This window comes from Malania oleifera, chromosome 1 (assembly GCF_029873635.1).
Source record: "Malania oleifera isolate guangnan ecotype guangnan chromosome 1, ASM2987363v1, whole genome shotgun sequence".
NCBI lineage: Eukaryota > Viridiplantae > Streptophyta > Magnoliopsida > Santalales > Ximeniaceae > Malania > Malania oleifera.
The window spans coordinates 27,596,274-27,609,411 of NC_080417.1; the positions used below are offsets into that span (position 1 = coordinate 27,596,274).

The following is a 13,138-nucleotide window of genomic DNA, read 5'->3' on the forward strand; positions in this document are numbered from 1 at the left end:
CTGAGTAAGGCGAGTGCACTAGTAGTTTCAGATGTGGCAGTAGCTGCATAACGCACTAAGGCAGAGGGAACCTACTTGTATGGACAGGTAGAATTCTCTATCCTTAGGGCCTTTGCCGGTAAACTATTATTGAATGCGTGAGTATGAGATCAATTTAACACTTGAGGGCTTACTGAGTAAGGTGAGTGCTCTAGTATGTTTTAATTGTGACCTTAGGGTTACCTAAGTATCAGAGCAGAGGGGTGCTACTTGTATGGGCGGGTCTCATGGGTTAAACATTTGTATGTGTTTGATTAGGATCAGAAAATGGTTTCAAGAAATTATGTTAAGGATTTTTAAATGTTAAATCTTATGTTATAAATAAACTCATGTTGGCCACACACTGTTTTAATATATGATTTCTTCCCTTACTGAGATGTGTCTCACCCGAATATGAATTTATCTTTTTTTCAAGATTTCTTCGAGATCAAGCTTAGAAAGCTCGAGATTTTTATAGCATTATTGGGAGATATAAGAAAAATGGTATAAACATTTTAATGATGTTTTTGTAAAAAGTAAATATTTAAGTTTTATGTCTTTATGTTTTGAGACTATTGAATAAGGAATGATTGTGAAAATACTGAATTATTTTGGGAGTTATGTAGATTTATGGAAATGCAAGTGATTGATAATTTATTATGGATTATAGTTAGAATTAGTAAACTCTGGTATTATGTTATATGGAGATTATAATTATGTTTTTCGCTGCGTATGTTATGTTAATTATGGATTATTAGGTATAATGCGCCGGACCCTAGATTAAGGGTTCGGGGGTTACAGCTTGGTTCATATTTGACTAATATAAACAAACAACCATCTTGAGTTTTTATATTACATAAGTGCTGTGTATTGGCTTGGTTGTTTACTCTCTAATTATAGTTGATTGGTTTGGTTGAATGATTGGATGTTTGTATGGTTAAGGATTAAATAAAGAAACTAAGTTCTTAAGTGCTTAACAAATTAAACAAACAAATCACGAATTGGTTAAAACAAATAAAATAAGTTTAAGAATTCTAAAAAGGAATTCAAAGAAAATTTTAAAAGCCAATTCACTCCCCCCCCCCCCTTCTTGGGAAGCTATTCCTAATTTCACTCTAGCTTCCCATACTAAGCCAAATACTCTTCCTTTGCTCATTCATTTGAAAAATCTTATTGTGTGAGAGTATTCTTGAGTGATTTTGCAATATTCCTACTTGCTAAAAACTCTCTTTGATTTATTGCTTGATTGATTTTTATCGAGAGTTTTAGCTTATAGTTTTTCCCCCCGGTTTATTTAATAACTTCATTATGTGGGGAAAACTTTGAGGCTTGTGGGTTCTTGCATAGATATTGCAAGGTACCTTAGCCCATACTTTTGTGTGCAAAATATTTTACAAAGCTTAATTTCAAACAACTCTAGTGCTTGATAATTTGAGAAAATATTTTTTGAGTTCGTTTGAATATTATAGATAGCATCTTTCAAACACTAATCTGTTATTGAGATTTGATATACTTTGCTTTCAAAGATTAGCTTGTTTGAACACTATGTGTGTACTTGAGATTATCATTGTACTAAGTGTAGATTGCACACATATACACCCTTAAGTTATAACTCCTATATGTTTGGTGTTCATTGATTATACTATGCGTATTGTACATATCTGCTTATATAAGAAGCGTTTATTTGTACTAAAATTTTCATATTTGTTGTATTCGAAGCATGGGTCTGAAGTGGGAGACTAGCTCTGTTAAATAGTCCCGGATTGGCTTAGACCCGGTTAGGAAATCTAGGTGCACCATCCTAGTAAGGTATAGGTTGAGGTCAGCCCCACTAATTGACCTAGTTGTAAAGGTTAAGGTCAACCATGTGCTAATTGATCTGATTGTAACCAGTGCAGCTCCACCCGTTAAGTGAACATTAATGGAATCCTCAGGCTTGCGAGCTATAGGTGGGGACGTAGGCATAATTGGCCGAACGCCGATAACATATCGTGTGTGCACTGTTATATTTCCATAATTTATATTTCGGCACGTGTATGTTATATGTAAATTCTGTGTATGATTTACTTTTCGCACGTTATATTTATTTGTGCATATTGGAACTACATAGACAGACCCTAGGTTTGTGTAATACTGGTTTTTAGATTAGTTGAACTTAGGAAGAAATTTTAAAATTCCAATTCACCCCCCCCCCCCCTTCTTGGGAATACACCAAAGCTAACAATTAGTATCAGAGCCTCGTGGTATTGACTTAAACGTTTTTGCTAAAAGATCGAGATTGCTCACATTGGTGTATCCCCATTCAGAGAGGGACGATCACCTTCCAATCCTCCATTGTTTTGTGGTGTTGATTACACCGCCTAGAAAAATAGAATGAGCATATTTATAAAATCAATGTACTAGAGGGCCTAGTAGGTGATTCTCAAAGGAATTTATATGCGTATAGAAAATGATAATAGTTTAATGCATGCAAATTCACATGCCATGGATTTACTGTACTGTGCTTTAGATACTGATATTCTTTATGAGATTATGGCATGTAGTAGTGCACAAGAGATCTGGGTTGAGCTTGAAAAGAGATATGGAGAGACCTAAGAATAGGAGATCACCACTCTAGAGGTGTCATGCTCAGATGGTCAAGGAGTGGTAAATGATAGGGAAATGGCATTAAATTAAAAGGAAGTATATGTTCCTATCTCAGCCTCTATAGATGATTCTATTGCTGAATGCTATGATCTGTCAAATGCTAAATCATCTGTTGAATTTTATGATAATTCTGTTAATGATGCATATGATGATTCTTGTGGAAAATATTGCAATTTATTGTATGCTGAATCATCTGTCAAACCTTGTGATAGTACTGTAACTAATTCATGCGATGTTTATTGTGTAAAATCTTGTGATGAATCATGTGCAAATTGAATGATGAAAACATGCCCGTATATAGAAAATTAGAAAAGGTTTCATCTAAACTGTAAAAGTTCCTAGTTAGGATGCCTAAACATAAAACATTTTTGAAAAGTGAAATGTAAAGGTGGCAAAGCACTTATTTAAGAACCCAAATCGTGATATATGGAATAAATTAAATAAGAGAAAGGTAAAATGGTAATTGAGTAGGCTTCGTCGACGAAACCAAAATTCATCGACGAAGGCCTTATGCTGCTCGGCGACGAAATGTAGGAGCTCGTAGACAAGGAGAAGCCGAGAGGTTTTGGGAATCCAGAAATATTAGGCTCATCGATGAGGTCACCGCTTCATCGATGAACTGTCTTCAGTGACTTGTCAACGAAGACGCCATCTCGTTGATGAGGTTGGCCGAGTCAAAGGGCTATAAATATCCATTTGGGTTGCTTAACAACTAAGAAATCAAAAATTCTCTCTCTCTTTCTCTCTCTAAATTTCTTCACTGTACTGGAATCATAGATCCGACATTACCACGAGGATCAGGGAAGGATTCTCTTCAAGATTTGTGGAACGGATCTTAATTCCAAGTATTTCAGGTTTTGTCTCGAAATCGAGGTAAGGCTCGATTTTTAATTTTGTTTCGGTAGTTATGTAGGGCATAGAATTGTGAGAATGTTCTGTACTGTGATTTATAGGTTTTAGAAACTCGGTTCGTTGTTTAGGGACCATAGAGTTCACGATTGGTCATTTGGGGAAAGGTATGGGGATTCTGTTTATGTCGGTTATTTTCGAAATCGAACTCGGTAGAACTTTAATTCATTTAAAGAAATACTCATTATGACTTTTTGGTTCTCTAAGCCTAATCACGTAAAGCTGAGTCTGAATCATTGAAAATCTTATATCTATTGGCTAAAGAACTAGAAAATGAAAAGGACATTTAAATGAGTTGAGTGCATAACTCAGGGGGAGCTTTTATTCTTCATAATTATATATGTTGAAATGCTTTCTTGATATCATACATTTTATGCTCATATGCCTTTATGAAATCAACATTGTTGTCCGCTATCCATAATGTACTAAATGATTGAATTTCCTTGATGGATAGATTATTATTCATGAATTGTTGATTATACTACTGGATTGCATGCTTGTTATTGAAAGCTTCCTGCATGGCGGATGCAGTGATGTGCATTGCATGCTGGTAGTAGATATAGATTCTCGTGTGCCTTGAACTGAAATATAAATTGCTTGATTGAACCTATCAGGTACAGGTTTTATAGGAAAATGTCCGATTTACAAACGACATGTTGCCGAAATTTCGATAGGAATTTTACCAAAAGTAAAACCTTGTACATAGATGATTATGATAAAATTAATGTTAAAATATTTTTGAAAAGTTGAGTGAAAACTCAAATAGATAATTAAACTTCATCTTAACATAATCATCAAACGTTTAGAAAGGCTCAGATCCATCCGTATAGGAAGCGCATAAATGATCCATATGCATCACTTTCGTCTACTGAATTATTGAGGCTCTTATGAAATCCCTGAACATTATATCCTACGCCTGAAGTTTTATAGTTTGATATGGAATGTTCTTGGGTCATGAACATTATTGCATGCCTTAATATATATCTTCTGATGCATCTATGGTCTATAGGGGCAACTATGCTGATAAGGATAAATATAGTTGATTAATAATCAATATGGTTAGTTTAAGAGATTTAAAATGAATGGCTTATACTCTTGACATACTGAAATTAATCTTTAGTTAGTATAAGTAGTTAAAGAATCTAAGCACATACTCAAAATGATAGGGGGAGCATCTAAACATAAATTTCTATTTTGTTCTACTCACAAATATTTTTAGCTTAGATCTATTGTGAACTCATTATGGCATGTGATTGAATGAAATGTTTTTATTGAAAATCATAATCTGAAGCATGTTGATTTGCCACAGTCATTTGATTTGTCATATGATCTTGCATGTGATTGTTAAATTTTAAGGATCATTATGGTTGTGGTTTTCTAGTTATATTTTAGTATGTGCTTCATTGACAAACTAGAAAATTTATGCTTGCTTGATCCTTAAAGCTTCTTTTTCAGCAAACGACCCCCTGTACCTTTTTGCAAACATCATAAGGATAATATATATTTATTATATACATATATATTTTTTAAAATTTCATAATTGGTTTGGTAACTTCATATGAAAATGCATGCAAACTAGTTAGACTCTGTTTGTGTTCAAACCAACTATTTGCTATCATATGTCGTGTGCTTTAAACTCATATCTTTCACGGGTCTTATGATATGTTTCAATTGTAATGGTTTGTGCATATTTATGGTCTAATTCTATTTTCATGCCATTTAAATCTTTAAATGTTGTTTGTGTGATCAATTGCTATATTTCATATTTTGTCATTCATTGTGCATTGTATGATTATATTATCTTTTTGGATGCTGAAAGTAATAATACTTGAGCATACTGGACTGTTTGAGTTGGTAGTTGTGGATAAACTATTAATCTAAAACTCAATCAGGTCATTTTTATACAGATATTCTTCTGGGAAATGTTCTACTTTCAAACGGCATGCTGTCGAAATTTTTAAAGATTTCCCAAAACCATACTTGTATTTGAATGATAATTATTTTTTATTTGCCTATATACTTAAATGATTTATCTATACTCCTTTCGTTGTTACCAAAAGGGGGAGAAGTAGGCAAGTATTTGTCATCATAAAAAAAAAGGAGATTGTTGACCCTATGGGTCACACCCTTGTTTTGATCATGACAAATACTTTAGTATTTAACGTTTTCCAAATTTGTGTGCAAGACCATATTAAGAAGATCATATTGATGGCACATGGCAACTTGAGGAAAATGAAGACCCGAAATGTTTTAAATTGTTGTAATCTATTTTTCATTTTGTTAGGTCTGTAATAATAATCATCCAAGGTTTGTAATAATCTGCATATCATGCATGTAGGACTATAAGTTCAAGACCTTAGAGAGACCTTAGGGATCACCCTTCGGTTGACCAACACCGGAGTTTTTCAGTAGGATAGAAAGACTTTAGGTCCCTAAACAAATGCACAAACAATGCCAATAACACATATAATATTAAGGGAATCAGTGGGCTTAAAATAGGACTTAAAAGGCTAAATGAATTGACTTCAGGAGACCAAACCAGGCAAGTCAAAATTGTCTCAGTCGACCAAACCGTGGATCGATCAAAAAGTTGACCAGGATTTGGGCGACCGAACCCAAAAGGACTTCACCATCCACGGTCGATCGAACTCATACCATGTACTTTTCCACCATCCACAGGCGCCCGAACTCTTAATTCATTTTCACCTCGGGCGACCGAACTTGGAAGTTCAGCAAACCGACCTTAGGACCGGGCGACTAAATCGTGGTCTTTTGGAGAATCGCTTGGTTCAACCACCCGATTATAAATTTGGGCACCCAAACATGAAAAACTCGCGTTTTCCATTGTGTATGTTCGGGCGACCGAACATTGGGCTCAGTCAACCGAAACTCTCGGGTTGCACAGTTTTTATCGCGGGTAATTCTGATTAATTAAGGGTAAATTGGTTTTAAAATTCATTAAATAAATTTAATAATACCATTTGTGTCCTAGTGGTTATATTTTTTAGCAAGGCTATATATATATATATATATATATATATATATATATGTGATCATTTGCAAAAAATTAAGATAAGATTAGGGATTTAGATTAGGGAAATTTCCTCTAAAATTTTGAGAGCTCTATCTTCCCATACTAAGCCAAATACTCTTCCTTTGCTCATTCATTTGAAAAATCTTATTGTGTGAGAGTATTCTTGGGTGATTTTGCAATATTCCTACTTGCTAAAAACTCTCTTTGATTTATTGCTTGATTAATTTTTATCGAGAGTTTTAGCTTATAGTTTTTCCCCCTGGTTTATTTAATAACTTCATTGTGTGGGGAAAACTTTGAGGCTTATGGATTCTTGCATAGATATTGCAAGGTACCTTAGCCCGTATTTTTGTGTGCGAAATATTTTACAAAGCTTGATTTCAAACAACTTTAGTGCTTTATACAATTTTAGAAAATATTTTTTAAGTTCCTTTGAATATTATAGATAGCATCTTTGAAACACTAATCTGATATTGAGATTCGATATACTTTACTTTCAAAGATTAGCTTGTTTGAACACTTTGTGCATACTTGAGATTATCATTGTACTGAGTGTAGATTGTACACATATACACCCTTGAGCTTATAATTTCTACATGTTTGGTGTGCGTTATTGTAGTACATATCTGGTTGTGTAAGAAGTGTTTGTTTGTACAAAAATTTTCATATTTGTTGTATTCTAGGCGTGGACCTGGAGAGGGAGACTAGTCCTGTTGAATAGTCCTGGATTGGCTTAGACCTGATTAGGAAAGTTAGGTGCACCATCCTAGTAAGGTATAAGTTGAGGTCAACCCCACTAACGAACTTGGTTGTAAAGGTTGAGGTCGGCCCTGTGCTAATTGACCTGATTGTAACCAATGCCACTCCATCCGTTAAGTGAGCATTAGTGGAATTTTCGTGCTTACGAGTTAGAGGCGGGGACGTAGGCATAATTGGTCGAACCCCATTAACATATCGTGTGTGCACTGTTTATATTTCTGTAATTTATATTTTCGCACGTATATGTTATATTGTGAATGTTACGCATGATTTACTTTCCACATGTTATATTTATTTGTGCATATTGGAACTGCATAGACAAACCCTAAGTTTTTGTAATATTGGTTGTTGGATTAGTTGAACCTAGGGAGAAATTTTAAAATTTCAATTCGCCCCCCTCTTGGGAATACACCAAAGCTAACACCCAACGTGTCCCCAATGGCTATAATTCTTCCTAACTCTATAAATACCTCCTCATTTGAAAAATTAAGCAATGATTAGGGTTTTAGATTAGCCAAATTTCTCTAAAAACTTTATTGGGAAAAATCTTTCCTACTTCCATATTTTTCATACTTATTGCCAAAATCTCTTCTACATACTCATCTTGCCTTTTATTTTGAGAGAGATTAGTGTTTTATATTCACCTAGCATGTTTTAACTCTCCCTCATTTTATTTGATTGTATGTTGATTTTTTGGAGAGTTGCTTAAGGTTTTTCCCATAATATTTCACTCATAAATATTGTATTGGGAAAAAAATTTACTTGGCTTAAGATCTTGCATCCTCATTGCAAGATTCATAAGCTTGCTTTGTGTTTTGACAAAAACATTTTTAGCAAGCTTAACCCTATCATCTATTGTGCTTCACATTTGAAAAATATTATTGTGATAATTGTTTAAGGGTTATAGAGACCTTTTGATTATTCGCATTACAAGCACATTATCTTGAAATCAAAAGTTTCACTCCCACATACACACATTGACATACATATTATTGAGAGTTAACACATTAGTTAATGAAATCTCACTTGAACTTAATATCCTATCATATGTGAGTGCATAAATTGATTGAGTATAGTGGTACATATCTGCTTAGTGTAAGAAGCATATTTGTTTGTATACAAATTTGATTATCTATTGTATTCCCTATGTATGGTCGGAAGAGGGAGACTAGCCCTGTGAATAGTCCCAGATTGGCTTTGACCCGGTTAGGAAAGGTAGGTGCACCATCCTGTTAAGGTGATGTATTAGGTGTCGCTCCGCCCATTAAGTGAGCTTTAGTGAAATCCCCTTACTTGTGAGCTTGAGGCGGGGACGTGGGTAGTATTGGCCGAACCTCGATAATATTTATTGTGTCTCCTTTTAATTTCTGTAATTTAAATTTCAGCACTTGAATGTTTATATTTAATTCTTGATTAAGTTTATAATTGTATAGAAAGACCCTAGGCTTGTGTAATACTACTTCTGGAATTTGAATTGATCTAGGAAGAAAAATTTTAAATACCCAATTCACCCATCTCTTGGGAATGCACCAATTCCAACATAACTCACTGCTCCATCTAGAATAATAAATTGGGATTGTCTCCTGTCTAGCACGTGGAGACGTTGATCAAGTCCAAGCAATGCTTGAAGTTATCCGTGTGACACGCTTTGTCAACATATCAGCTACATTGTCAGATGTGTAAACCTTCTAAAGAAAAAAAAAAAGTTCACCTAAAACAATCAGTTCCTTGATCCTATGAAACCGCATATCAATGCGTTTTGTCCTCACATGATACACCTAATTTTTCGCCAAATAGATGACACTCTGACTATCACACTATAGTCGAACTCCACCTTACCGGATACACATCTCCCTGACCATCCTGTAAGCCACAATGCTTCTTTGGCAGCTTCAGCCACTACCATGTACTCCGATTCAGTGGTAAATAAAGCAATGAGTGACTGCACCATAGACCTCCAACAAATAAATCCTCCTATAAGGGTGAATACGTACCGTATGGTAAACCTTTTTTCATCCAAGTCTCCTTCATAGTCATCATCCACATACCCTACCACTAATGGATCACTCTATTGTATATTGCACGTAATTCCATATTCGGTTGTACCCCTAAAGAACTTGAGAATCCATTTGACTTCATCCCAATGTTGTCGACCCGAATTCGAAAAGAATTTGCTCACCACATCGACAGCATGTACCAGGTCTGACCTTGTACGTACCATTGCATACATCGGATACCCCACAACACTAGCATAGAGGACCTTTGACATATTACGAACCTCATCGTTCATCTTTAGGCACTGGGCAGTAGACACCCTAATCATTCATCTTTTGACATATCATAAACCTCATCGTCTGTATTTGGGCATAGGGGATTTTTGACATATCTCTGAAACTGTCGACGATTTGATACTGAAAACAAATCGTCGCTCATAGGTCGACCAAACAATCGACGATTTAATCTTACAACTAACTTTCTTGTTCTTTGCATTACTATGCTTCTCCTGTGCATGCGTTCCCCTAAAGTATGAGTCACATCTTCAACAATAAGTATATGTGTATATATTTTTAGTTTGCATGTAAAAAAAGGAAAAAAAAAAATCTTTTTCATTAATAATATAATTACACTGCACATGCTTACTCAAATTAGAAGTCGTATTCCCTCAACATAGGTTTCTTTATTATAGAGGTTAATGCACAAGGGCAGTTCGAAAATTGTCCGTGCCCGCTTGCCTCCTATGCCAAATTAATCTCACACTTATTATATACTTTTCGCGTAAAACCTATTATTATAAAATTTTTAGTAGATAGCCGATCTCAACATGATTCACAACTCATCCAAAAATATCATGCTCCTTCTCAATTTCTCTTTGATCGAAAAAAATTTCACTCAATTATTGTTTTTTTCTTTTTTTGAGTAAATTATTAATTTCCTGACTATAATTATTAATTAGTCTGCCGGTGTCACGCCTAACACATTCCACAAAGTCCCAACGTGCTCTTGTGATTTTGGGCGCAGCGACATGCCAAGTTTTTGGCTAGCAGGCATCTTAAGATGATCCATAATTACCATTCAAATTAAATGTAATTAGAGCATAATTTTTAGCTCATTTATAGTTTGTTAATCTGCTTATCATTCTTTGGTGGCAGACGGCTACTGTGTGAATGTGGTATCATTCAAAGAAAGACGAAGAGGTCTGCAGTCTCCACCATGGTCTCGACTTCCATGATTTTTCTCCCTTGAGGGACCAGCGCCACCATCACCCCCAACCCAGACGCATAAATACATTAAATTTTTTTTTAAAAAAAAAAAAGAGCTTGTCATCTTTACGACCTAGCTGACGGTTACACTTTGCGAAATCCAAAATCTCCATTATAAAAAAGCCAGCCATTCATCTCCTTATTTTAATCCTCTCCCCCTCTATCCCTCCCCAGCTTCCTTCACCTGCTACTCCTCTCACTCTCTCTCTCTCTCTCTCTTCTGAAAAGAAAAGGACAATATGTTGCAGAAGGACTCATCTCCGCCGTCCGTTCTTTCTCTCATCTCATCACCATCGGACATGAGGAAGACGATTCAGGGCTTAAACTACTGGCTATCGGAGCACCCGTCAATAATCCGGTTCAGGTGGGGTGACAACCAGTCACTCGGGTCCAACACCTGGGCCTTCCTCTTCGTCTCCATGGCCTCCTACATCGCCTTCTCCCTCTTCCTCCACCTCCTGCTCGCCCTGTTCCGCCGCCGGCGGCCCGTCCCCCTGGGCCCCATCCCTGCCGTCCACAGCCTCTTCATGGCCCTCGCCTCCGCCACCATCTTCGTCGGAATCCTCCTCTCCGCGGCCGCCGAGATCCGCGAGACCCGCTGGTTCTGGCGTCGGTCGAAGACCCCACTCCAGTGGCTGCTCTGCTTTCCCCTGGGGACGCGCCCCTCGGGCCGGGTCTTCTTCTGGTCCTACCTGTTCTACCTCTCCCGGTTCCTGCACATGCTGCGTACATTCATCGCCATCCTACGACGTCGTAAGCTGACCTTCTTCCGGCTCTTCAACCACTCCATCCAGCTGTTCACGGCGTTCATGTGGCTGGAGTTCTCGCAGTCGTTCCAGGTGCTGGCGATCCTCTCGACGACGTCGGTTTACTCGGTGGTATACGGGTACAGGTTCTGGACCCAAATCGGGTTGCGGGGTGCGTGCTTCCCGTTGGTGGAGAATTGCCAGATGCTGGCGCTGGGCTGCAATCTGGTGTGGCACGTGGGGGTGTTTCTGGTGCATTTCATGATTAAGGGGGACTGCAATGGAATTGAGGCGTGGGTTTTCAATTCCGTGTTGAACTGCGCGATTCTGCTGCTGTTCTTGAAATTCTATGCGAGGAATATGCAGACGATGAAGGTGGAGAAGACTGTTAAAGATAACACGGATAACTGATTTTGAGTTTTGAGTGGTGTCAATTTCATTCTGCCTGGAGGTCTTTTTCCATCCGTCTGGCAGTTCAGGCTTTTGGCCTTGCTCAAAAAAAGAGAAAGCTAAACAAGTTGTTTAATTTCGCACTAAAAAATTATCTATTTTTTTTTTTTTCTAAAGACAATTTGAGTGATGGGGAATGGGGATTTACTCGTCCTGCAATCTGGACTTTTTAGGCAAAAATATTACCACTTTTCTTCCCCCTTTATTTCTTCTTTTTATTTATTTAATCTCACCAAAGAGTGTCAAATCTTAGCTAATTTTAATTTTTAAAAATAAAATAAATATTAAAAAAACTAAAATTTTTATTATACTAAAATAAAATTATATTTTTTTTCATATTTAAGTACTTCGGTTGTATTTAGATTGTGGAACATGAATTCTTAAAAATAATATGACTATTATTATAGATTTTCGACCGTCTATGCATATACAAAAAGAAAAAAAAAAGTAGGTTATTATAAATAAATAATAATGTAAAATATTTTATCAATTTATAATAAATGTAAAAAAGGGGAAAAAAAAAGTATGTCACTGTATCTAAATTATATTGCAAGAAACTTAATGAATTTATAACAATAAATGTAAAAAGGGGGGGGGGGGGGAAGAGTATGTTATTGTCACTAAATAATATTGCAAAATACTTTATGAATTTATAACAACAAATGTAAAAGAAATATATATTCCCAAATTTTGCCATCAAGTTAAATTTTACATTCTTTTCGGGGATTCGTTTGGATCAAGAATTTTGTTTGAAGAAAAGAAAGGAAAATAATGAGAAAATTCATTTTTTGCTATATTTTCTCTTTATATCAAATACTACTAAAAATAAAAATTTGTTATAATAAGATTAAGAATTAAGAAAAACCAAACCTTGATAAGGTATAAAATCAAATTTTTGAAGATTTGGTGTATTTTTATTTTATTTTTCATTTTATTTGATAATCAAATATAAAAAGTGGATACATTTAAATTTTACTTTCTTTTCTTTAAATATTTTTCAAGTTCCAAACGAGACTTCTTATTCCTCATTGAATAGCATAAGGTAAGTTTTAACATGAGTCAGTTAGTTCAAAATTATTACATCATATACATTTTTCTTACATTTTTATTGCATTCATTGCATTCCTAGTAATAATCATTCTGCAAACCAAACATAAAGTTTGGACCTTGAATTTAAATTTATTTTGATTAAGAAAAATACAATACAAAACTTATGTACATACTTTCATAAAAATTCATGCATTCCAATTCAAAATATGGAATTCATGCTTTGAATACAACCTTGGGTTTATTATGAGAATATGAATTTGAGGCCT

At 35.5% G+C, this 13,138-nt stretch overlaps 1 protein-coding gene across 1 annotated transcript; it reads left to right on the forward strand.

Annotated features, from left to right (window-relative positions):
• The first annotated feature begins 10,579 nt into the window (after positions 1-10,579).
• Positions 10,580-12,722, forward strand: LOC131166611 (elongation of fatty acids protein 3-like). Its single transcript, XM_058125198.1, has one exon. It carries the CDS (start codon positions 10,866-10,868, stop codon positions 11,781-11,783), a length of 918 nt encoding a protein of 305 aa, XP_057981181.1. The 5' UTR covers positions 10,580-10,865; the 3' UTR covers positions 11,784-12,722.
• The last annotated feature ends 416 nt before the right edge of the window (positions 12,723-13,138 follow it).